General features: G+C 39.8%; 1 protein-coding gene across 3 annotated transcripts in view; it reads left to right on the top strand.

The window, feature by feature from the left end:
* Nucleotides 1–2,487: 2,487 nt before the first annotated feature.
* KCNH5 (potassium voltage-gated channel subfamily H member 5) overlaps nucleotides 2,488–27,391 on the top strand; it is a 290,510-nt gene continuing 265,606 nt past the window's right edge. For all 3 annotated transcript variants that reach the window (XM_036271993.1, XM_036271986.1, XM_036271995.1), the window contains exons 1-2: nucleotides 2,488–2,580; nucleotides 24,096–24,219. In XM_036271993.1, coding sequence (XP_036127886.1) covers nucleotides 2,508–2,580; nucleotides 24,096–24,219 — 197 coding nt within the window. In that variant the 5' untranslated portion in view covers nucleotides 2,488–2,507. The remainder of the gene's footprint in view (nucleotides 2,581–24,095; nucleotides 24,220–27,391) is intronic.

Raw genomic sequence — 27,391 nt, 5'->3', positions numbered from 1 at the left:
ATGATGTGTTTTAGGATTGTGTACCTGAAACCTGTATAATTTTTTTTGATCAGTGTTACCCCAATAAATTCAATAAAAAGGAAAAAAAAAGACCCCAAAACTCACCTGAGGGGGAAAATCCAACTGTTTAAGGATGCCTTTCCAGTTCCCCTCTGCTTACATACACCCTGTCAACTGCGGGGAAGGAGCTATAACCTCAGCTACATCCTTCACTCCTGCCAGAGGCAGGCGAAACACAAGGATCCATTCTGTGCCCAAGTCCCTTGTTATTCAAAGAAAGACACCCCAATGTATTTAGAAGACATTCTAGCTGTAGGGAAGAAAATTGCACCAGTGCACCACCAGCAGTGCTTTGGGTAGAAAGCTAAAATAGCCCAGTGTTATTCCACAGTCTCTTGATTTTTTTTGCAGAAGGCATCCTAGCAGAGCACACTGCTCTTTGCCTCCAGGCAACCCTCTGGGTATGCTCAGCTGCCCAAGCTGTGGGCAAGCAGGTGGACATCCCAATGCGGAGGGAACAAATGACCCTAAGCTAAAACCTGGATCCTGGTTGTGCATTTATGTCTCTGAGCCACAGGCTAGGGCCCTTACCCTGGGGTGTTCAGGAGAGTGAGTGATGGTAAGAAGGCCAGTGACTGGTAATCTAGGGGGTTCCAAACAAAGTCAGACATCGCCCCTCCCTTCTTCTCCTCAGGCTGTGGTCTGGTGCTGAGCAGGAGATGTTTCCTTTAACCCCAGCCTGGGGATTGCTGGTGCTTCTGGGCCTTTTGGCCTTGATTACCTAGCATACTCTGACCCCAGGGAAAGGGGACTCCCCGTCCAACTTTCCTATTGCTCTCACTGCTCCATACTTCCCCTCCCACCAGCCTCTGACCCTGCTTAGCGCACCTCTTGCCCCCACTCCTTGACCCTGCTTATGCTCGGCCCTTTCTCAACAGTCCAGGTGGAGGATCCGGAGAGGAAGCCTTAGACAGGCGCTTCTCAGATGTGAGCTTGCAACACATTTACCCGGAGGGCTTATTAAAACAGATTGTTGGTCCTTGCCCCTGCTTCCTGGTCCCTTGTCTGGGGTAGAGAGAACCGAATAGCTTGCATTTCTAACAAGTTCTTGGGAGGTGCTACCAGCCGGGACCACTTTGAGAACCACTGTCTCAGATAGAAGACGATGCCATGGCCTGAGCTCCCTCTTTTCTCTCCGTCTCTCCCCGCTGCATTCCCACCGTTGCCATTTGCCCCTCTCCGTAGTAGATTCGGGTTTTGGACTCTGTTTCTAACGGTTGCACTCATGTTCCCGGTGACGAGAGGATAGGGGATTGTTAGAGACGAATCCTGTTGGCACCCCCAGCTCTGCTCAGCTTTGCTCCTGCCGCCTTCACTGGGCTTCCACGGCAAATGCTGCACGCGCCCTCTCGGGTGTGAATTATTCACCCTCTTTCCCGACTCCTGGCATTAACTGTAACCTTTTCAGTAACTTCGCAGCGGTGGCCCGGCCCGCCACTCGCTTCCTGCGCTCCGCAGCGGGGGAAGCTTCCCTGTGCGGCCGCAGCTCCCCAGCTCCAGACCCAGCCTGGGGCGCAGGGGCCATTCTGGCGCCGACCCCATCTGGCTCGGGCTCCGCCGCGTGGGGTGAGGCGGGTGCGGAAGGTTCTCTGCTGAGCGTCTCGAGCCGGAGCCCGAATGGGGGAGGGGGCGTAGCAGCGTCAGGTGGCTGCGTCCCCGCCAGCCGCCCAGTCGGTCCCTGCTCAGCGCTCAGCCTCAGAGGAGCGGGAACACCTCCAACCCGGCAGACGCGTTTGGGGCTCGGGACCCCGGCGAGAGACGCTGAGCTGTGATCCCTCCGGTTGTCCGTTGCTCTCCCTGGCACCCTGCCTGCCTCTCCCACTCCACGGCCCCCTGGACGCGAGCATTTGCCTCGATCTCCCGGGAGAGAGCGCGGACACAAGGCGCACAGCGCGGCAGAAGTTGGTCGGGCAGCCGCGTGGAGCGGCGCGATGGGTGGGCTGGGGCAGGGGAGGGGAAGGCGCGGCGGTGCGGTCTGAGTCTGGGCTAAGAGGGGCTGCAAGAGAGGCGCTTGGGTTGGCTCTTCCGGCTCCCCGGCCCGGGGCTCGGGGCACGGGGAGAAATGCTGAGCCCGCGCCCAGGCGACGGCCGCCGCGGCAGCAGCCTCAGCAGCAGCTTGAGCATCAGCACCGGCGGGACAGCGACAGCGGGGGCGGCGCAGGCGCATTGTGCCCCGCGGAGCCTGCAGTTCCCGAGCCCGGTGTGCGGCACCGCCACAGTCTGGGCAGCGGCGGCCGGGGGAGCGCTACTACCATGAACTGCCTGGTCCTCCTCCCCAGAGCTGCTCATCCAGGTCGGGCTGGAGACACAGTCAGGGGACCCCGCCGCCGCCGCCGCGCCCCCTCTTCTTTCGGCTCCATCTTCTCCTCCACCTCTTTCTCCACCTTCTCTTCCTGCATCCCCCCCTCCCCCGCCGCGGATCCTGGCCGCCGCTCTCCAGACCCAGGATGCCGGGGGGCAAGAGAGGGCTGGTGGCACCGCAGAACACATTTTTGGAGAACATCGTCAGACGCTCCAGTGGTAAGAAGAGTTGCAGTTCCAAACACCCCACTTTTATCCTGCCCGCGCGCGCCCCCCATACTCCCCATCCCATCCCGTCCCTCTCCCAAAGGGGGCAGGAGATGCAGACAGCCCTACCTGGTGGCTTCAGTTACTAGCTGCACCTGACTTGGGGTGGGGATGGGAATGAGGTAGTGGTGGAAAGTTAGTTGCATACCCTCCTCATGGATGCTCACCCCACTTCCACTAGTCCAGACCCAGAAACTGGAGGAAGCTAAGGGAGAGAGAGTAGGGTGTAGGGACGTCTGGAGAATAGTGTTGAGTTTCGGTTTGGTGAGGGATATTTTTCTTGTTCATCCTCTTTCCACAATTTCCCCCCTCAAGTAGGTTGCAGAGACTGAACACATTCTTAGAATTTAGTTATTCTCAGCGCAAGGGTTTGCCTCAAGTTGGGAATGGTCGCAAAAGTGGCTACTTAATAAGATTTAATGTATGGTTGGCTTTTGGGCCCAGTGGGCACCGCAGAAAGGAACCTTGTGTGAGGGAGAGTAATTGAAGTTTAACGTAATGAAGAGAGTACTTGAAAAATGGGAAGACAATTACTATGGTCAAATTACGTTGAAAGTTTCTTTCTTTTTCTTTATTGTGCATTGGCCTGTAATGATTTATATGATATTTGATTTAACTTAAACAGGAGAAATGTAGAAGGAAAGCAATAGCTTCTGTGCTTTTCAAGTAACTAGGGAAAGAATTTTTTTAAAATGTCATTTAACCTTGATACTAATGTGAAGATTTTCTTGCCTTAAAGTGTCTTTAAAATACCATCCATTTATGCATTCATTTTCTCCAAGATGTTCTGAATAGGGATGCTTATATATTTCACATTTTAGGAGTTTGTAAACTTTACATTTTACTGAAATCTCTACATTTTCTACTTGTTTTTAATTCTTTTATATAATTTTCAATTTTGTAAGAAAGATATGTAAAGTATCTTTTAAAGATTTTTCCTTTGGAGGGCTGTTATTTTATTTTGAGATTATTTGCTTGGAGATGTATGAGAGAGACATTTCTGCATATTGATTAGTGTAGAGCTTGGACCAAAGCAATCGAAATACCCTCTGCAGTTCCATAAGTGTTTTTTTATTCATTTGTTGATTCATTGAAACAATATTTTTGGGGGTGCCTTATACAACATTCTGTGCGGTCCTTTACATGAAAAAAATGATTAAGACACCTCTATTCTCAGGAAGTTCCCTGCCTAGTGGGTAAGACCAAAGCATACTCAAATGATAATAAATAATTAAATATAATTATGCTTTCCCTGAATTGGTAGATTATATTATATTAATTTTTATGTTAGTATCTCTTCTAAAACTAGGCTTGCACATATTTCCCCTGGTTTTGGGACTATATATATTTAAATGTATTAAGCTATTTTTCATAAAGCTCTGACATGTGACTTTTTTTCTTCCACTGTGGTGAATAGCTGGTACTATAAGAGTCTAGAGTACAATTTTTGAGTTGGGGAAAAAAAAATCTATTAGATCTGTTTTAACTAAAACAACAACAACCACCGTGTAATATTTTTAGCCATTCCAGTATGATTTTAAATGTTTTTAATTTTTTTAAATTAAATTAAATTTAATTTTTGACATCATCATTTATCTCCTCTATGCCCTTTTCCACCTCCACCCCTCCCCCTCCCCCTCCCTGCAATAAACACACTGTTGTTCATGTTCATGAGGTCTCTCCCCTGCCCCCCTTATACATACATTTATAATGGTAGGCAATTTTAATATTTACCTATTACCTTCTTGTATTCATATTATTCAAGACCTAAAGTATAAGGGGATATTACTGTTAAAACAACTAGTTTCAGAAATTTAAAGGTGATTAGAATCAGTTAAGATACACCAGTCTTATTTCAGCTTTCTCATCCTCTTGAGTTATTTCAACTTCTTGTAATTTGGACCGTGAAAGGACTTTTCAGAATAAAGAATAAAACCCATAGGCTCGCTGTTGCTCGGCAGGGTAACCAGAGAGAAGATGCCAGTTCCTTGACTGAAGTGGACTAATACAGCATCATTGGTTGTGACTTCTCATGAGCCAGTTTTCAGATCACCTCTCATTTCAGATATACCATGAAATTAAGACTTACCTGTGTGGCTTAGAAATATCTGCTTCTGTTGTCTCCATTTTACATCTTCCATCCAAGTTAGTGAATGTTCTACCTTTTCCACATGCCATGTTCATAATGCTCCATTGGTTTAATGTTTCTTTCCATGGGTAACACCTAGTACAATGAAAATTGATCTGTTTTGGCATTTTACATACCACTTCTAATTGCTTATGGCTAACTTAATACCACCACTCCAAAGCTCTGAGCTTTGCTGTATTAGATGCTTAGGTAAGTATATGCGCACGTGTATGTAATATATACTGGAAAGTCTCTGTACTACTTTTAGTGGAAGAACCCTGGAACATGAGAATAATAGCATTAAATTGGTCTATTTATTCATGTGGGAGTATCCCATAGTTGTTGCCATTTCTATATGATTTGGCAGAGAAGTAGATAAATTCATTCTGCGAAATTGTTTAATTGAGATTAACAGAGAAAATTCCTTTCAGAATTCTCACAGACAGATTGAGTTTGTCACAGTGAAGATTTCATTGTTATCTAAATTAACAGCATTGAAAGTGAAGCGTTGGTAGAGCTTGAGTGGAAAGAAAAGGAGGCAGCACTCCCAATATATTTAAGAACTGGAGAGATAGGCTGGGATTGTCCGTTAACATTTACCCCATGAAATTCTTCTCTTTCTGATACAACAACATTTTCTTCTTATAAAAAGATCAGATCTTTTAGTGAGAGTCAGATGAAATAGAAACATATACATAGAGATGCACACACGTAAACATACAGACCAGCATCCCCCTAGATACAAAGAGAGATGCAGAAGAAAACTCTCTCACACACAAAGAGAGATATAGAAAGTAACAGAAATACAGAGAGGAAGGGAGGGAGGGAGGGAGAGAGGGGGAGAGAGAGAGAGAGAGAGAGAGAGAGAGAGAGAGAGAGAGAGAGATTACACATGAAAGGGAAACACAAAGAGAAAACAAAACATCAGGCTTATTTGTCCATGGATATCACTAATGAGCTGAAATCGCAGCCAATTAGTAATCCATCAGAGAACTTCTTGATGATGCATAACCAAAGAGCAAGAAGTGTGGTATATTTGGGTATAGTTTTTAAACGTGAGCAGTTCCTAATAAAATTCCAAACTCCTTAGTTGCAATTTCCCAGAATAATGGTGCTATATTCTGTGCCCTGGAGTAGTACTACAGGCTGCTTGCTGTTATTTTACACCTGAGATGGGAATTTTATTTTTTTTTATTTAGTTGACTCAGCCTATTATGGGAAGGCATTTAATATTATTGCTAGTGATTCCAAGTCTATAAAATAAAATAATGAGGGCCATTGAGTAGGATGGATACACATATACGTTATAGACAAATCCAAAATATTAAAAGTAGGGAATTCTTTCTTTTAGTTTTAAGATAAAAGACAAGATCATTTTAGACAAATAAAGGGAATTATAGCAGTTCTTGGCATGTGATTCTAGTAGGTATAAAGAGCATTTTATTCCTCTAAGAAGTTGTAGTGGTCAAAAGTGTAAATAGCGAGGTTCATAGACATTTTTGGCTGGCAGGAATAAGTTGGTAGATAGAGAAATTTGAAAATTATGTGGTGAATTCATCACACCTGTGCAATGTTTCATAGAGGGTCTCTGGCCCAAAGTGCCTATTGACCGAATCTGTGTCTAGAACATTATTAGGCTACCCTCCCTTATTTAAATTTCAATTATTTATGCAAGCTATTCATCAACATATATTTGGCTGTGAGGAGCATTAGAGTTGTGGGTAAAGGGAAAAATCACTGAAATAAAGTAACAGTTTTTAGGAGTATTAGGTGGAATTTTAGATTTAGATAAACAAAAACAAAATAAAATATTTACATGGCCCTTCAATCTGATTATGTCTTTGGGCAGCACATTTTATCTAAGTGTTGTCTTTGATTCCTTGAGAAATTGGCAGAAATGATTATTTTGGGTGACAGTAACCTAGGTTGCCATTTTGAAAAATGGTAACTTTGAAAATAATGTATTTTTATTAGAAATTAAGTATAGCTCTTTAATATTTTAAACATTATGAAAAACTAGAAATGTTTTTCTCTTTAGAGAAAAAATGGGCCCAGGAAAGAAGAAGATGGAGGAGGTGGTATTTTATGCACCACTTACCTTAAAAGAGAAGTTCAATATACTCAATTTCTACTTTTCTCGAGAGTGCACATGCACTTACTTTGCTCAGTGATTTCTTATAGGAGCAGCCAAAATTATTTTAGTGCTATAATTAATATTTGTAAAAACTGAGATCTTAAAGGAGAACCTGTAGGAGAGGAAATAGAGAAACTAGTGATTGAAAAACAAAACAAAAAAGGAACAGTAACCTTTAAGTATTATCCAATTTAAACGTAATGGTGAAAGAATGAGTATTATGTGTATACATTTCTTGATATTTTTTTCTTGACAGATTTTCTTTAACATTTAAACCACTATTCAGGATATATTGATAAAACCACAGAGTGTTTTAGAAGCATTGGTTTACCCAGGTCTTATAAAGTATCACTTCCACTATTAAAACATCACAGAGGCTGAAATTATACCGACAACTTCCTAAATTATATTTATAAATAAGCCAGAGGATTGTCTCTTGCTTCAGAGCCCACACTGCATTATATAACGAATGCAGCACTTTCCTGACCGGAGAGCTGTTTATCCCAGAACACTCTTGTCTTCATTAAATTGCCCTCTTTCTCTATCTTTTGTTTGATTCCAGAAGTAGGGTGTGTACAAAATTCATGTACCATCTTTAACTGTCCTACTAACAGAACAATATAAAACAATATTTTTTGATAGAAAGGAGCAGCTATGATTACTTGACAGTGACTGATTCTATTTCCAAAAAGAAATCCTTTCGTCAGTATATATCTTTGACGTGCGTTGTTAATAACAGCTGTTTACTAGCCTGGACAAACAATGCTTCACGTTCTCCAGTGTCTGGCCCAGGAGAAGGTTGTACGCATTGTTCTCCAAAGGCCTGTAGTTAGGATTTACCACAAGAGGTCACTATAGGTTGTCACAGGTGAACCATGTAGAAAAATGTTTTTTTCCGTTTTCTTTCTTCCTCAAGTTTGTTAAAAATCAATTGTAGTTAGTTGTTACTCTTGGAAGAAAATGTTTAAAATATAAGACAGAGGAAAGTAAAGCTAAGAAAGGTATTTATTTCTTTTAATCAATATAATCTTATTTTAGTTGATGATGACCGATGACTTGTGACTGAACGGGGTATTAATAAAAATAGTTTATGTAAAGGAATGCATTAAAATACATTTTAGACTAGTAGAACATTTACTTTAGCAGATGGACAAAATTTTATTATAATAAACCATTTCAGTCTGGTGGTAATATATAGAAAATATAAAGAAAATGCTGTATAAATAATGTTCACACCGGAAGGATGAATATATATTTCAATAGAAGTTGACCTCTAGCATATGTCTTGATATAATTTATGTTAAATTGGTGAAGAAATTAGTTCAGTGCTTTGATTTTATTAACAGATAGATAGTTCACAGATTTCTGATTACTTACCTAGGATATGGTCCTAGTATTGTGATATTATCCAAAAGTTAAAATAAAATATAGAGCTAAAACAAATATTCTTTAAAGTTCTCCAAACTTATTAAACTATCCCCCAAAATATGATTGGAGGTAATATTACATTAAGAGGTGTCGTTTCCTATAAATCAGCAAGTCTGAATCTTGGTTTTAGGGTTTTATTTTCTTCTTGGGAGAGTTAGAAACCACATACTTAGACATGCTTTGAAATGTCCTAAACAAAATTAGTTTTCATGGGAAAATTAAAAAATGCCGTGGTGGCAACTATTGTGGAAACTGAGGTTAAGAAAGTAGTCTTGGCCCTGGCCGGTTTGGCTCAGCGGTTAGAGAGTTGGCCTGCGGTCCAGAGAGACCCGGGTTCAGTTCCCTCTAAGGGCACGTACCTCGGTTGCAGTTTGTCCCCAGCCCTGGTTGGGTTGTGTGGGTGGCAACCACTTGATGTGTCCCTTTCATGTCAATGTTTCTCTCTCTCTCTCTTCCTCTCTCTCCTTCCTGCTCTGTCTGAATAAAAAAATGGAAAAATGTCTTTGGGTGAGGATTAAAAAAAAAAAAAAAAAGAAAGTAGTCTTGATATGCTCTAAGAAATAGATATTTATAAAACATTTTTCTTTACAACAGCAGAGTAGAATTTTAAAGGATCCCATCTTGTGTTCTTGTCACACACACGCCAAAAGGAAAGAAAATGATGACTGTGTGAGGTAATGCAGAAAATAATCAGCTTCATTGTAGTCATCATTTCATAATGTACACATACATCAAACCATCAATCTGTACACCTTAAATATATATGCAATTTTTATTTGTCCATTATATCTTAATAAAGTTGAAAAATATGCCCCGTATATTCCACCAAATACTCTTACTTAGTGTGTGGCGTGACTCCTTTCCATCACTGAGGAATGAATAAAGAGAACTACTTAAACATATTTTATATAATGTAGAAGTTAATATCGGAAAGGTTTAGGCTTGAAAATATTTGATTGAAAGAGGCCAGTAATAATATAGTCTCATAAATCAGTGTTTATTATAGACGTTATTTTAGTATTTGATTGCATGCAATTACAGTTAAAATAAAGAGACATTTGTATACATTCTTGATAGTAGTTTTGTGATATAATAAGTTTTCACATGGAAAAGGTAGAAAAATTAAATAAAGAGCAGAGTATTTTAGGTAGAAAGAGTGATTGAAAAGCTATTTGAAAATTTATCAAAATGGATTTCTTTCTTTCTTGGGGTCTGGTTCCATGAGAGAAAAAAGTACTATGTACAGCGAAGTCCTATTGATTTGAAGAGGTAAACGATTCAAGACCTGGTGTCAGTACGCAATCAGAGCAGTTTCTAGAGGTAATGGCATATAACTGGGAAGTCACGAAAATGTTGCTATGTGAACTAAGCTCTGTAAGGACATAGGTCAAACCTTGCACATACTTCATATCCTCCACTGTGGAGAGCACAGAGCACCAAATACTAGTTGAATTAATACTTTCTGATTTTGTCTCCGACATTAAACAAGCCTATAATTGATTTGTTTTTCCAAAACAATGTTGATGAAATTTATTAAGTAAGTTTGTATAAGTAATTGCATAGTTTAAGATACTTAATCAATGCATACATTTGAAAATGGAAATCGCATTGTGTAGGGCCAATCAGATGGGTCTCACGAGGGCATGAGCGGTAAATGTGTAAGTGATCTCGTACTCATCTTCATTCCAACTTGATGTGCAGCTGAAATAGTTTCTGTCACTTTTGTTCAGATTTCCAGGTGCTTGAAAGCTCGACTATTTTATGCAAGAAAGAACTGTTTAGAAATTTGTTGATTCTAATTAAATTATTTTAAAAACAATTTTGCAGTTAGGAATTACTAATGGTAAGTTTTATTCTTGAGAATCTATCCTTTCCAGGTTAAATATCTTCTGAGAGTTTTTCCTTGAGGAGTAGCTTACAGCCCCATCCAGTGGAAGAGGGAAATGGATTTTGGCTATTTAGAGACTGCAGGGCCAGCCTCAGATCACCAAGTTTAACTGAAAATCAAACAACTCACTTGGTTTGAGGGGAAAAGTTAACCTTTATTCTGATCTTTCCTGTAAGTCTTATTTGTCTGCTGGCATTTTTTTTTTTTTATTTGGGGCAAATTAAAACCATGAGTCTATTTTCATATATTTATAGCATTGAGAGAATAGAGGAATTTTTTAATGAAGCTTAAATAGTCCCAGAATAAAGTCCTTTAAAAAAAATCCCATCCTTTTGCTTGATCTTCATACCTTTCCAGTTAGTCATTCATTAATTCAACAGAAATTTATTGAGTGTCTACTGCATTCTAGGCACTGAACTAAGCACTAGGGATGCATAATAAACACAATGATAAGAATGATGTTTCTTTCTTTCTTTCTTTTTTTTTTTTATGGAAGGCAGTGTACACATTGGTTCTGGAGGTTTGTATTAGAGTCCTGGCTCCGATGCTTACTGGCTCTGTGACTTACTTATCTGGACCTAGTTTTCTCCTCTGTAAAATTAAGTAATAATAGTCCCTAGGTCATGGTGTTTGAGTGAGGATTAAGTGAGGTAATTCAGGCAAAGTGCAAAGAACAATGTCTGGCACACAAGAAGCAGTATCAGTATCAGTGCTGTTAGTTATTGTCACCATTTAGATGTTTAAATCTTTGAATGCACCATTTGAAGTTGATGCCTTTTATTCTTGGTCACCATTTCCTTCTGCATGTGTCTATATCATAATGTTGAAGCTTCCCTGAAGGTTATATACAAGTAAGCATTATTGTGAAGGCCTTCCATTTGGCCAAATCTTTCTGGATTTGCAGGATTTGAGACTGTGCTCTCCTACGCTCTCCACATCTACGTTCATCTTTTGGATTTCATGTCTTTGTACTTTCTCCTGCCCTTTTTCCTGGGTTATCTTCATCCCTCTTTTCCTCTCCTCTCCTCCTTTCTGAAGAATAAAGAGTCATCCAGTTGTCTTTCTTACATCGTTACCCTCTGTTTCAGAGCATGCTTGTCCTCTGTGCTTGCTTTATCCTCACTGTGCTCCAGTCCCATGTTTCCAGTTTCTCTTCCGACACTTCTCACAAGTCACCTACAACTCAGCATGGCCAGAACTGAATTTATCATTGGTTTTGGCTTCAAACACACTTAGTTTCTTTGATATTTCCCCATTTCTGTGTAAGGAATTGAGGTATAATTACCAATCACCAATCCTTACGGGTAAGAATTTTGCCATGTACTTCATTTTTTTATTCATTTATTAATTTGTAGACAGAGAGAGGAAGGAGAGAGGGGAGAGAGAGAGAAAGAGAAAGAGAGATTGAGATTTGTTGTTCCACTTATTTATGCATTCATTTGTTGCTTCCCATATGTGCCCTGACTGGGGAACAAATCCACAACCTTGGCCTATCGGGACAATGTTCTTAACCAACTGAGCTACCTGGACAGGGCACCATGTACTTCTTTTGTGCTGTGTGCAGAGTGAGTTAAATCACCCCCATTCACTATACTGACTCCTCTCAGGGCATAAAACTTGACCATAACTGACATCATATGCAACCAGTATCTATAAATATGATGGACCAAAGAAAGACTTACACATGGGAAGACGTTTTCCTATTCATTCCTAAAGCAGTCTCTCTCTGCTCAAGCAACCATAGTCAAGGTAGCTGGTGATCTTTCTGGAACTCTATGGGGCATTTCCAGGCTCAGAAAACAGTGCTCTCAACAGAGCAAAGGCGTTTCCATCTTGATGACACAGACTTCTGTCCTGGCTTGAGCCTTTGCCCACAGTGACAGACTAGGACTTTCCAGGATTATAACTGTTACCTGGCAAGGTTGCCGGGAAAACTCAGCAAGCCACAAATACAGCGGATCTTGCACTGTTCCTCATCATAGTGAGGGCTTAATAAATATTCACCTTTCTCTATTTTCCCTCAATAAGGGAAGGTTAGGCAGGGTTTTTTTTTTTTTTTTTCTTTCCTTTTTTTTTTTTTTTTTTAACCTGAGGAAAGCAAAGTATTAAGAATTTAGATTTCCATAAACTGGTGGATCTGAGCTTAAAAGTATTTGGATTCACTTTACCAAGGGCTTATTTAGTTGGAGAAGAAAAAACAAAACAAAGACAAAAAATACCTCTTGTCTACTCAACCAAAACCTACTTCTTAGAGCCAAAGAAACATCAGTTCTCTTCCCCTCAGTACCTGGGAGGGCTTGGGGAAGCCCAAGAAGGCGGAAATGTCAGTTTCTTTTGTAACTGGTCCAGTGAAATCTGGACAAAGGAAAGAAATGAATTGAAATTGTGATCTGTATCTTTCCCTTGAACAATTAGCTTCTAGTGCATAGATAGTAGAAATTAAAAAAAAAAAAAAAAAAAGGACAATGCTTCAGAAAATTAATTAGATTGTAAATGCATTCAGAAAAGCCTTGCTTGTTTTTCTACCAGGTGTGCAGGTTAGACTAGTCTTTTAATTGAAATTCTTCATTAGTTATCTTGTCATTAGTGTTTGATTGCCTTAAAAGGTTAACTTCAAAGAAAATATATTATTCCTTCGGAACAGACGCAGTTCGTTTGCAAAATCAGGTTTGTTTATTCAAAGGATTGAAGAATGACGCTGAATCATTAAATATGTAATACTTTTCCCCCTGAAAAATACCTTGACTGATTTAGCTTTTATCCAAGATTATGTAATTAGTGAATGTCTTATGGCTTTAGGTATTTTAAGAAATTACATTGTAATAAAACCCAGGAGAAAGATCGTCATTATTTGTATACAGGTAAAGGTTTTTTTGTCACATTTTGAGACTTTGAATCCCTTAAGTCATAGTTTCCTTTTAAATGATTCTGACCAGTGTTCTTTTTAGAAACTCATCTTCTTAGGAACAAAACACCAACTATTAAAAGTAAAAACTTTGAACTGTTGAACAATTTTTCTGTGTGTAGAAATATTTCTATATCAAAATTGCTATTATCCCTACCACTAGAATTTCAGAAATCGGAAGTATCTCATGAGTTTTGAGTCACTTTGCCTAGATGGAAAAATAATGCCATCAAAGAAACACAGAAACTTAAAAGTGTGCCTTTGATCTTGAAGGAGATGAAACATGGAGGCATATTTTTAAATTTGATGACAGATGAACAAATTCGAATAAATTAGCAGATATTTTTTGCATATTTCAAACTCCCACAGTGATGTTCTGCCTAATGTTGCCAATATTATTATATAATAATTAGTCTCATTGTGGAAGGTACAAAGTGTATGTGTTGACACACACACACATTCAAACACACATACATTACATATATTTCCTTGTAGAACATTAGGATAAAGGGATAGTGTAAGGACAGGAAAGATACCAACCTTTTGTTCTGTTATTGATATAGTAGAAGTGGACAATGCACCTACCAGAAGTCAACATTGTGGTGTGGGCATGACATATACATTATTTATGCTTTTGTTTAGCCATTTGAGCCAAGACTTTATTTTACCCAAATAAAATGTGTTATATGTGCTTCAGGAATTATTTTACTGTTACTGTTCTATGAAACTTAACTATATGTATAGATATAGCTCACCCAGGAGACAAGTTTAAAAAATAATATATTCTTCATAATTTAAATTCACAAGTTTCCAAAGTACAGGGAAATCTGCTTAGGAATACCTAATTTTTATATTTTATTTTATATTTTATTTTATTTTTTTAGAGAATTGTCAGTTCTTGGAAGAAAAATACCTAGCGTGCTCCTTTTCTATATTCCTGACAATGTCTAGCATCACTCTAATAATTGCCCTGTGACTAAATAGGAATCAGAATTTTATATTTGACTTGATCATTTAACAAACATTTGCAGGTATACAGTGATGAACAGAAATGTCCCTGACCTCATGGAACTTGGAGTCTGGTAGGAAGACAGGCAGTCGAAAAGTGGGTACCAAATATATACTGACAAATTGTGTAAGCATTTTGAAGGAACAGGGGAGATGCTGTGATGAAGTGTAACTGGGACTACTTTCGACTGGGAGATGGTGCTGGGGAAGGCCTTTCTAACGAAGGAGTGTTAAATTGAGACCTAAAGTCAGAGGTAACTGGATGGCAAGTGGGCAGAAGAAGATTTCAGGCAGTGAGAAAGCATACGAACCGTCCTCAGGAGAGAAAGTGACTGGCTACGTTTGTGATGCTTACAGGCCGGTGCAATGGGATGGTGTTGGGCAAAAACCGAGTGATGTGGGAAGCCAGGGTGGAGAGAGACAGTTAGGGGCCTGGCTACTTAGGGCCAGGCTTTTGCATTATAGTCCTGTGCAGCAGATAGATGGGGCCACAAGGGTTACTTGTGTAAACACAAGTTGGATTGGAGGGAGGAGGAGTGATATTAGGGGACCAGCTAGGAGACAATAGTCCAGGCAGTGGTGGTGGCATGGCCTGGGGTGGTAGCAGCAGACATGAGCCGTGGATGTATCTGCCATGCTTTGTTGGTAGAATTAGTGACTGTTGCTTTAGTGATGTATTGGACGGCATGAATGAGGGAGTATGAGGATGACTTCAGGGTTTTGATTCAAGCATCTGAGTACGGATAGAGGTAGGGAAAATTTCCCTGAGACGGGGAGAACTGAAGACAGTCAGACTGGAGTGACATGCTAGAGGTCACCTGCATCATCACTTTATCATCTAGCTCCCCTTTCATTCCTTTGAAGTAAAGAAGAATGCCACCAATGGGACCTTAGCGTGACTGTATTCGGAGGTGATTTCTGCATTCTATTTACAGAAAAGGGTACCGCAAGCCAGGCAATTAGCTTAGCCAGAATGTTCTTGTGGATTAGAAACATGTAGCTTCTGATAAGAGCCTGATTTGGATGAGAAACAAAGCAAACTGTTAAATAAAACCAAAATCCCAAACCAAAACCTAACTTTGTAATGAGTATTTGACAGTCAGCACTGTCGAAATGCTCTCTTCAGTCAATCTCTTCTAGAAAATGTGAGTGATTACTGCTGCGTGAATTTGATTGTGTTGCTTTTAAGTTTCAAATTTCCCTTCTTGGTCACTGATTTTTGGAACGTGCATTCTTTAGCTCTTTGGATCAGAGGATTGTGGAGGTTGGGGTAACTCAGAGCTGTGAACACCTGCGCTCAAGTCCTTGCTCCCCTGGACAGGTGATCTGGGAGAGCAACTGGAAATAGCCTGGCTCCAGTTTTGGGGGGTCTTCCTGCATTCACCTCTGCAGGAGGAGCTCTGTGCCAGGGCTTTAGGGTGATCAGAACAAGAGTGCTGATTTCTGGCTGGGGTGCTTTCCCAAAAGTAGGACTAAGTGAGTACAGTCAGATGGAAAATCCGGTCGACTTTCCTCAGAAGCAGCACTAAACCTTGGAAAAACTGTAAATTAGTGAAAGTGTTGTTGTCATTGTTTCCGCTTCTATGTGTGAAGTTCTTTCCCTTCACTCCCACTCCATGTCTTCTCTCGTGGTCAGTGCTCTAGAATTCTTCCGTGTGTCTTAGCACTTCTTAAAATATCCGGAAACTTCTCTGTGCCAGTGCTCTGAAATGCATTCCTCTAGGGGCATTTGCATAAAGACAGAGGGCTGGAGGGGGAGGGGGACAGAGAGATTTAACTTCCCTACCCTCACTGTTAATGTCCTTAAAATTTCTGGATCAGAATACACAGTTTTCATAAAAACAAAACAAAAACCCTAAAAAAACGTCCAATCATCTCAGATACAGGTAGTGTTGGAGCCGCTCAGAGGAAAACATTCTTTTCTTGGAATTGCTGTAGAAATGGAAGACACGTTTCACATCCTTTTATATTATTTTCATTGACTGACTATAACCTCTCTTCTTCCAGAAATTTCTATCAGCCAGGATTATTGCATATGATCTTTAGGAATGGGATTCATATGCAGGGGTACCAAGTTGAATGTAGTTATTTTCCTGTTGTCTGAAGAAATAGCACCATAAAAAGGAAGCACTTCCTTAACATTATAGCAAAACAAAAGCTTAGACAGCACTTCAGAAATATAGCATGATGGAATAGAAAGTCTTAGACCGTGAGGCCTGGCTCCGTGATTTTCCCCCACCAGACACCCTTTTCCTGGGCTCACTGAGCCCTGTAACTTCCCTGGCCTGCTTTCTCATCCACACAAAAGAAGGGGGGGATGCGAAGGATGAGTGCATTCCTGAGCTGGGGATCACCTGATGGTCTTGGTAAAATGCAGGTTCTGATTCAGCAGGTCTGGGATGGGGCCCAGATTCTGCGTGGCAAAGACACTCCCAGGTGCTACTGCTCCATACTTGGAGTAGCAAGGTACTAGATTCGAGTTTTCCAAACCTGGCTGAGCACGAGAAGTTCCTCCGTGGCTGTATTTTTGTGTCCCACCCTGAGGGAGTCTGTTCAGTGTGCCTGCATTAGAATTTAGCAATCTGTATTTTTGACACTCATCCTGAGATTGTACCGCAGCTGCCAGCATTTAGGAATTATTGTGGCAGTAAATTAGTGCTTCTCCAGCCTGGCTACACAGAAGTACCACCTGAGAAGATTTAAAAACAAGGCCTGTTGCCTGGATCTCACTCCAGCCCAGTGAAGACAATCTTTGAGGGGTGGGGCCTGGAATGAGTAACTCCCGTGGCCCCCTCCAGTCCTCCTCACATCCACCCCGACTGAGCAGTCAAAGCTGAGAAACACTCATGAATCCTAGTGGGCTGTACTGAATTAGGGGCCTGAGATGTAGTTTTTAATCTTCTACGCACCGAGTGCACAGTGCTTATTTTAATCATGTCTGTTTCTGAGAGGAGACTGGATGGTCTTGAAAGAATACAGGGTGGGGCGAAAGTAGGTTTACAGTTATTCATATGGAAAATAATACAATAGTTAATAAATAATAATACAAGAATAAACTGTTTCATTGTACTCATAACTGTAAACCTACTTTTGCCCCACCCTGTGTAATAAGATGTTTTCAAGACTCAGCCTCTTGAAGAGATCCATCCAAGAATCTGCTCATATGTGGAATTATAGCTTCTTAAATGTTGTGCTGGGCTAGGACCACCTGGTAGGGATGAGGACCTGATTCCTAGGCCCTCTTACAGGCACATCTTGTGTATTAGAACCATTTGGACATGAAATGTTTATAAACATCTTCAAGGAATGGAAAAGTCTGGATCCCAAGAAACGTTCAGTTTTCCATAGCTCTTGATGGGCTAAGACAACCTTTTTCATTTCATGGCACAAATAAACAAAGTACTAAAATTCAGCAGCACTCCAAAAGATATATTATTTGCCGATCTGACACAAAAATATAGTATACTTTTGATTGATTTAATAAAATTATAATGATAATTACCTTCCTTTTTTGCTCCAAAGTGATTTTTTAAAAAGTCAGGTGCCTATGCTTGTCTATAAGGATTTCTGGTACCAAAAATTAACCAATCAGATGTAACCTTATTATGTGACATGACCAATAACAAGCAACTCTATTGTATGACCTATATATTTATGGTTCAAGACAGGGCATTCACACCAGATGGTTATTATTGTCTTGGCTGTTGTCATTTTTTTATTTGACAATCTAAGGAAAAAGAGGTCAGGGCCTCCGACTAAATTGTCAGGTATTGCATATTTTAGGAATTCTTGTGGCATACCGGTTGAAAATCGCTGTGCTAAGAGCTGTGAGAACAAATCAGAACTAGTTTCCTGCCGATTCACTGATAAATGACGTAGTGTATTTGGGCTGCTTTAACAAAATACCATAAGTTGGGAGGTTTCTAAACAACAGAACTTTATTTCTCACAGTTGTAGATGCTGCAAGTCTGAGATCAGGGTGCCAGTATGGTCAGGTTCTGGTGAGAGCCCTCCTCCTCATCGCAGAATACTGACTCCTCATTGTATCCTCACATGATGGCAGCAGAGGAGGGGAAGCAAGCAGTTCTGTGGCTCTTATAAGGGTACTGATCATATCAACAAGGGACTCCACCCTCATGACCTCATCAAATCTTAATCACATCAGGTCTAAAATTATTTGGAGGTGACCTGGTCAGAAGGTCAGGAAAGATTCATTGAGCTCATGACAACTGAACTAAATAAGATCTAAATAAATGGAGGTGCCAACCAGGTGGGGAGGGAAAGGAATTGTGTTTAGGCAGAGAGAATGGTAGGTTAAAAGGCCTTGGGTGGGAGAGAACTTGAAGCTTACAAGAATAAGAAAAATTAGTGTGGCGGTTGTCCTCAGGGCAAGAGCAAAATGAGGAGAGCTGAGGTTTGACATACCTGGAGGGCATTGTGGGCCATGGAAGAAATTTGGGCATCCTGAGAGCCGTGATAAGCTCTTGATGAGTGTTAAAGCAGGGAAGGGACATGATCCCCTTTGGGTTTTTGGAAAGGCCAGCTTGGCTTCAGCGTGGACAATCTATTCAAGGGATCACAGACAGGGTTGGAGAAAAACCATTTAGATAGCTATTGGAGTTGTCGAGGGAAGAGGTGATTGGAGCTTAGAGCTTGGAGCTGGGAGACCATAGTGAGGATCTGAAGAAATGGAAATATTTGAAAGAGTTGTAGGAGATAATAGGATTTGGTAGTGGATTAGTTATAGGGGTAATGAGAAGGAGGTTCAACGATGGCTCCCAGATTTATGGCTCATATAATTACGTGGACAGTGTTTCCTTTCTCTAAGCTAGGAAACACTGGGAAGGCACCTGATTCAGGGTAGTGAAAGTCATGGACATGTCCTGCTGAGGTACATTTAAGATACCTCATTTAAGGGGAGAGGTCAGTTTGGATATCAAGGTCTAGAGTTTATAGAAGAGGTCTGGTTTGCCAATGTAAAATGTTGAGTTACTGAATCTGTGGAGACAGGTGAAAGTGTAAGCGGAGCTGACGTAGAGGAACTCTAAATATACTCACTGGATAAAGAATGTTGAGGCTGCAAAGGAAATGGAGGAGTGTCCAAAGAAATAGGGGAATGCTGTTCTATGAAAGCTAATGATGGAGAAATTTTTAAGGATGGCGTAGTTACCAAGATTCTGAATTGTCAAGTAAAATGGGTAAAAAGCATCATTTGGATTTGGTGATGTGAAGAGGTTATTGGTGATCTTGGATGTCTTGGAGTGGGGAGGGCAGAAGCCAGAGAGGAGTGAGTTGAGTGAATAGGAGCTGAGGAGAGGGAACCAGTGAAAATACACAACTTATATGGCAAGTTTGTCTTGTGAAGGGTTGGAGACAGTGGTGGTAGCCAGAGGGGAATGTGGGCTGAGTGATACTCAGTGAATGTCTCATAGAGAAGGTAGAGGTGAACTGGTTCTGAAAAGTTTTGATAGGCAAAGGGATGGAGGGAGTGTTTCAAGTGGACAGTGGGCATCATGAGTGAGTATATTTGGGGACATAATGAGGAAATGGACCTAACTGCACTAGTATGGACTTTATTTTATTAAAAAATTTTTTTTTTATTCTCATCCGAGGACATTTTTGCATTTATCCTCAGATAGAGTGGGAGGAAGAAAGGGAGAAAGAGAGGGAGAAACATCGATGTGAGAGAGACACATCGAGTGGTTGCCACCCACACGACCACAACCAGGGCTGGGGACAAACTGCAACCAAGGTATGTACCCTCAGTGGGGACCGAACCCGGGACTCTCCAATGCTCTAACTGCTGATCCAAAACGGCCAGGGTACTAGTATGGACTTTAGGAGTAATGGGAAATATGTTTATATAGGCAGGGAGGGTGAGGCTGGATTTCAGAGGGCTTTGTAAATCTGGGGGATTTGATTATGTAACAAGTTAGGAGTCTTGATCTGAATAAAGAGTAATAGGATGGAGGCAGGGCTCCAGGGGGACAAATGAACATTAGTCTGAAGATTAGACTGAAAACCAGGGTGAGTTGAGTCAGGGAGACCCTATCGCTAGATGTATGGACTGTCACAGTTACCTGGTCATGAAGTGGGAGGGCAGGGATTAGAGAGGGTAGGTTGACTGGGATCTGGTCTGGGCTAAGATGGGAAAGAGATTACTTTTTGGTGATCATATTATAAATATTTATAATTGGTGCTATGCATAAAATAAAATACCATGTATTTATAGAGGACTTAATTTTTTGTGAAGCATTTTTGTGGGAATAAGCTCATTTTATTTTCTACTCTAATCACCCTATGTATCAAGGAAGGGTGGTGGTATTACCATTCTTATAGTTAAGGTTCAGTTCAAATGCCACTGTTCCCAAAACTTCTGATCTCTGGTCTTTTGTCTTCCTTGGGTTTTCTTTTAAATTTGAGTTATACTTTATATGAGGTAAAGTATACAGATCTTAAGTGTGCAGTTCAGTTAGTTTTGACAAATGTATGCACCTGTGTAACTCATACCTTTATAAAGAGAGAGGACAATGACCTTCCCCAGAAAGTTTCTTCTGCCTCTTTCCTGTTAGTCGCTCTACCACCCCACAGTTAAATAGGAATAAGAATATGCCACAATTTTTAATCCACTCTCTTGTTGGTGGACATCTGCATTGTTTCCCATTTTTGGCTCCTACGAATAAACTTGATGTGAACATGTTTCTACAAATTTTTTATTAACATATGTTTTCATTTCATTTGAGTAAATGCCTAGGAGTAAAATTTCTGGGTCCCAGTTCACATTTAACTTCACAAGAAATTGTTTTCCATGGTGATCATGCCATTTTGTATTTGTACTAGCATTTTATAAAGTTTGAGTTGTTCCACATTTTCATCAACATTTTGTATTGTTAGTCTTGACCACTCTTGTTGAGCAGTGAAATGGTATGTTATTGTGCTTTTAGTTTAAATTTCCCTGATGCATGGTGATGGTGAGCATCTTCCTGCGCTTATTGACCACTGCGTATTTTCTTCTGTGGAATATCTTCAAGTCATTTACCCATTTTGTTAATTGGGTTATTTGTCCTTTTGTAGGTTTTTTTTTTTTTGTATATTTTGGATAGGAGTTCTTTCTCAAATATCTTTATTATGAATATTTACTCTTAGTTGTGGATTTCCTTTTCATTTTCTTGATAGTGTTTTTTGAATGAGTAGTTGAATTTAATTTTGATGATATCTAATGTATTTATTCACACCTGCTTTTATGATGATTACTATAAAAGTCTTATCTAAGAAATTTTTGTCTTTCTCAAAGTTGCAAAGATTTCCTCTTATGTTTTCTTTTTAGTTTTCATTTTTGTATTTAGGTCAATGACCCATTAAATGTGTGTGTGTGTGTGTGTGTGTGGTATGAGGTAGGGGTTATAGTTACATTTTTGCTAATGTGGATACCCAGTTGTTTTAGCACAGTTCATTGAAAAGCACTTTTGCCCTGGCCGGTTTGGCTCAGCAGTTAGAGCGTCGGCCTGCAGTCCAGAGAGACCTGGGTTCGGTTCCCGCTAAGGGCAACACTACCTTGGCATCTTTGTAAACTATCAGTTGACCGTTTATATGAGGCTTTGTATCTCTTTTCTCTTACTTTTTGTTTTCAGCACTTTTACTGTTATCCTCCTACCACGACTTTGTGTTTATCTTGCTTGAGGTTTACTGAGCAAATATCTGTAGGTTATTTTTTATGGTATTTGGAAAAATTTTAGCCATCATTTATCTAAATAACATTTATGCTTTATTCTGTCATTTTATTCCCCCCCAGACTCAACTACATATATTTTAGACTGCTTGATATTGTCCCACAGGATGTCTTTTTAATCTGTTTCTTTTTCCTTCAGTTTGCAATAACTTTCATTGATATATTTTTAAATTGGTCTTTATTTAGAGTCTAAACTGTTAAACCTATTCAATGAATTTTTTTTTATCCCAGAGATTGTATTGTTTATTTTTATGTTCCCATTATCAATTTCTTTTTCTATTGCTTATTTTCCCCTTGATTGTTGTCACAGTTCCCTGGTTTTTATTATTTACATGTCTAATAAGTTTTAATTGTATGCTGGACATTGGATAGATATTTTTGATTTAATTATTTTACTCTGAAGAGGGATTCATTTTATTTTAGCAGGTAGTTAAATTATTGGTGGGTCGTCTTGATCATGATTTTAGCTGCGTGTGTGTGTGTGTGTGTGTGTGTGTGTGTGTGTGTGAGAGAGAGAGAGAGAGAGAGAGAGAGAGAGAGAGAGAGACTTCTATATTTTTTATCTTACTGCCAGGTCATAGACCTTTATTTTAGGACTTATTTCTTACACCTAAAGAATGGCCTTCTGTGGCTTAAATGGAAATCTTGAAGAATTCACCAAGCTTCTTTAGCTTGATAGGATTTGAACTCTGAAATTTGTCGTGTACCCTTGGGGAGGTGGTGAAATTTCTGCCTGCCTTTTAGCCCGCTAGTGATTTTTAGACTTGATGAGTTCCTTAGTAGTCTTATCTTGTGTATGAACAGATAAGAATTTGAGGCGATTCATATATAGGTTTATGTCTCTTTATATCAAAGCATCTCCCCCTTTAAGCTGCTCTGGCAGCCCCAAATTGAGACCTTTGACTTTTCTGTTTGAATTCTGTCTCCCATGAACTATACAAATTGGGAAGTGCTCACAGGGAAATGGACAGTTAAATGAATCTCTTATTTAAGGTATCTCCTTTTATTCAAGGATTTATATTTTTGAGTTTCTGCCTACCTTTGTTAAAACAGATCCCTCCCTCCATATTTTGTCCTATGCTCCTTGATTTAGCATCTATTCTGCTAAATTGTAATTGGTTGTTATGTAATTGTTTTTCTTAATATGTAAGTTTTTTGAGAGTAAAGGGGATTTTTTTTGATCTTTATTGTAGCCATTGTCTGACCCAGAGTAGTGTCCTTTACTTAGTAGCTACTTAGTAAATGTTGAATCGCATTGTGCTTTTTATGAAGACCACAGATGAGTCAGGATTTAGACTTAAAGTTTTCTATTCATAAATTAATTTATCTTTTTAGTACACTACTCTGAATATCAGTTCAAAGGAGATTATTTTAGGTAGATAGTTTGAGTATTTTGAAGTGTAGTATTCCTTTAAAAATTTGAATTTTTAAAAATACTTATTTTAAAAATAATTTTCATTTTTATATTTTCACATTGTCCTCAATTTAATGTTAACATATTTATCATGTTGTCTAAATATTGCTAAAGTTGTTGACTAAGACTATTGGACTTTATCAAGGTTGATGTCAAAAGATATTATTTTTGTATTAATTTTATATATAAAGAAAACCACTTCTTTATGCAAAATAGACCAGAGATGGTTTTTTATTTAAACTAAAGATAGTTTCCAAATTTTGTGTAGCATGTGTTTGAAAATAATATCTCTGAATAATTTTATTTTAAAAAGAAACTCTTCTATGTTATTTTAAATTAGACTTCTTAAGATCAAGCAAATTTATTCTATCATGTCCAAAATTATATTAATAGAATTTTTGGAGGAGTCATACAAGTTTGCCTCTGTTGTTAAGTCCAATACTTTCAAGTTGTGGAGAAGTGACTGTAGCCCTAATCTTGATAAATTAACCTGTTTGAAGGTATAATTATTATAGTTATTAACATTTATTTAATATTAACCATACTTTGTTTTCATAGTTTAGAGTATACCTGAGCAGAAAGAGGTATTATATAAGCTGGCTTCTGTTCAATGGAGTTTTAGTTTGTATGCAAATCTTGTACTTATTGCAGATCTCATTTGATGATCATGCTAAACTCATTATGTCAATTTCAAGAACAGGTTCTATTATTTGTACCATAGTAAACCATAGTTGCATTTGCCTATTTTTATGAATTTGTTTTTCTGATTACTTGAAAGAAGTCCATTGCTAACTGAAGCTAAACACTTCCTTTTTTTCCTCTTTCTTCTTTAGAATCGAGTTTCTTACTGGGAAACGCCCAGATTGTAGATTGGCCTGTAGTTTATAGTAATGACGGTTTTTGCAAACTCTCTGGGTATCATCGAGCTGACGTCATGCAGAAAAGCAGCACTTGCAGGTAGGTAATTCAACAGCTCAGGAGCCTTTTCTTGAAGTTTAATGCTGAATGTGGTTAAAAGGCTGAAACTGATTTAACCTCACAGGCATATAGTGATTTATAGTAAATATACATTTGGTCTTCAACCCAGGTCCTGGCACAGAGCTCCTAAAAGGCTTGGAATTAGAGCAATAAAGGTGTCTTTTGTTATGTTAATGAAGCGACAATTGGGAAGCCCTGGGATAACCTGAGGATGGGGGCGGGGTGCCAGGAGAACCAACCACATGAATAGAGGCCTGTAACTTTTGGTACCCCCCACCCCCATCATCTGAAGGAGGGGCTGGAGGTTGACTCACATGCCAATGGCCAGTAATGTAATCAAGAAAGACTATGTAATGAGGCCTCCAGGAAAACTCAAAAGGACTCGGTTAGGAGCCCTAACTGGTTGGTGAATATGCAGAGGTGCTGGGGGAGTGGTGTGCTCCTTGCACTCTCCCCTCACCGTGCTTCTTGTATCTCTTCTGACTGTCTCCGAGTTACATCCTTTAAACATAAACAAAAGTATTCTAATAGGTGAAATGTTTGAGTTCTGTATGCAGCTCTAGCAAATTAATCAGATCTAAGGAGGAAGTTTTGGGAACCTCTGATTTACAGTCTGTTCTCAGAAGTACAGGTAATAACCAGGGCTTGTGACTGGAGGCATCTGAAGTGGGGTCGGGGGTGTCCTTTTAAGACTGAACCCTTAGCCTGAGGAATCTGATGCCGTCTCAGGGTAGACAGTGTTATAAGTTGAGTTGAGCCATAGGACCCCTCCAGCTGGTGTCCAGGAATTGCCTGTTGTTGGTATGGGGATCTTTCTACTTCTACCACACTGGAATTGGTACTGTTGCCGGTGGAAACAGGATTCTTCCACAGTCATGAGAAAAGCATTCTGGGGACTCATGCATAGGCGCTTGTGAGCAATTGTGGCAAGGTTTATTGGAGCCAAAACAAAGGACTACCCCCTGGTGCCTGGTTGTCTCATCCATGACAAGGTGGCTCAGCTCCATCTTGCTGAGGGAGAATCATGGGCCTGGTGAGCAAAGGTGCCCACCAGGAGGGTCAGGATCCAGAACTGTAATGCCATCTCCCTGGGCTCTGGTAGTCTAGCATAGTCTCCGCCTCCAGATGTGCGATGGCCCAGTTTGGGTGCTCTGCTTTGTCCTGGGCTTTCGTGGCTGCTACACCCGGGCTAATGTGGCTGCTATGGAGGGAACGTACAAATGAATGAGCCCCAGGACTTGGTTAAGCTTTGATTATATTACTTTGGGTTTGGGAAGAAGTGAACCTTTGAATCTAACCAATCTCTTTCCTGGCTCCTCGTGGGTTTGTGCTGGGCCTTCCCCCTAGGCTGGATCTTTGGGGTTCTGTGTCCCTGATTCTGTCTGATCCATTTTCCAGGTTTTCCCAGGCTATACTCCTCCCCTTTCTGTCACTGTCTTAGCTCCTACTACTTCTCATGGCTCAGCAGAAGAATTTTCCAGGTTGGAAAGCCTTCCTCCCTGCTGGGGGTGGGATGTTAATCCCCTTAGTGGGGCAATGTGGCTATCCTCTGGGTGTCTATGAAACTATAGCTTCCTAGATAATCTGGCTTAATTAGATGTATGGCTCCATTTTACTGCCTTTATTAGTAACTAATTAGCTACCTATGCTAATAGTATCACAACCTATTTACTCACATATAAAAACGCCAGGGTAAGAATAATACTAAAATACTAAGGAGACTAAATTGTCATTAGAAATATACAGTTTAAGAGCCATTGGTGAAAACTTTTGCAAAGAGCAAAATGTTTGCTTATCTGTGAATTTATGAATTCATCCAATAAATATGTTTTGCTAAGCTACCAGGAGGCAGGAGCTGTCCTAGGTGCTGAGTGGTCAGAGGCGCATCCTGTCTCAGGAAAGCAGTGCTAGCTGCCAAACCTGTCTTGAATAGAGGAAGGAAAAGACCCCCAATCAAGTAGGATGTGGTTCATGAACATTTAAAGAACATCCACATCAAGTTCTTATACTCTGTATAAATCATACGTACTTTGTAATGTTGGTACATTGTGCCATTGTTGTTTAGTCTGGCTTATGTAAAATAAAGTCTGGAATTTATATTTATAAGAATTCTTTAAAAATATGCCATATCTGTGAGCTTAAAGAGAGCATTACAAAAAAAAGATCATAAAAAAGAAGAGGAAATTCTATAACTGAAAACTTTTCACAGCATTTCAATAAGTCCAGATGGAATGTTTTTCCCTTGAGCTAATTTTTCTTTAAAGATCTCACTTAACTAAGCACCAAACTTATGTTATTTTAGAACTACAAAGGATCTGAATTATTTTATATTCTAAATCTTTTGTTTTTCAGAGGGGAAAATTGAGATGGAGTTTTATGTTATGGGTCTTGTCCAGGGAAACATTATATTTATTTTCTTTCTACCTATTTATGCTGAGAAACATTATATGCATATACAAATATATTCAGAGGTGGGCAAAAGTAGGCTTACAGTAGCGAGTGATATTCTTTTGAGTTAATAAAGCTATTGTAATAATCATAACCTTCATGTCTTTTTCTAAAAGAACAACCATACACCTACTTTTGCCCATCCCTGTGTATTTGGCATCTTCATAGAAGGCAGGGATTTCCTATTACACCATGAATCTAAACCTGACTATACATAGGAATCCCTTAGAGAGGTTTTGCATAACATAGATTCTCACACCTCACCTCAAACCTGTTGAATCAGCATCACCCAAGGTGGGTGTGTGGGGGTCAGGGATGAATACTTCTATCAGCTCAGATGGGTCTGATGCTTAGCCAAATTTGAGAAAGAATTTGTTTAAACATTTTCTTTCATTTGTCTTTTCCTAAACGATCCTCATTTGTCTCTGCTAAATCATTCTCACATCAAGTCTTCACTCTCAGATTTGAAACTGGTGAACAGACTGATGAAAAACTATGGCCCTTCATTGAAAAACTCTCTTTGGTAGCACTGATGCCTTTTGTGCCCTTTTATCTGTTGGGTAGACATTCGCCCAGAGGCTAGCACTTTTGTCAAGGTGTGTGTTATAACTTCTGGGAAGTTAAGGTTTGTGTTGAGAGTCTCTGCTCCCTTATGTCTCAGGAGGGCTTAGGTTACAAAAAGGTTAGTTTTATGCCAGATCTT

This window comes from Molossus molossus, unplaced genomic scaffold (genome assembly GCF_014108415.1).
Source record: "Molossus molossus isolate mMolMol1 unplaced genomic scaffold, mMolMol1.p scaffold_m16_p_1, whole genome shotgun sequence".
In the NCBI taxonomy this organism is placed as follows: Eukaryota; Metazoa; Chordata; class Mammalia; order Chiroptera; family Molossidae; genus Molossus; species Molossus molossus.
This window is presented reverse-complemented; position numbering and strand designations above follow the sequence as displayed.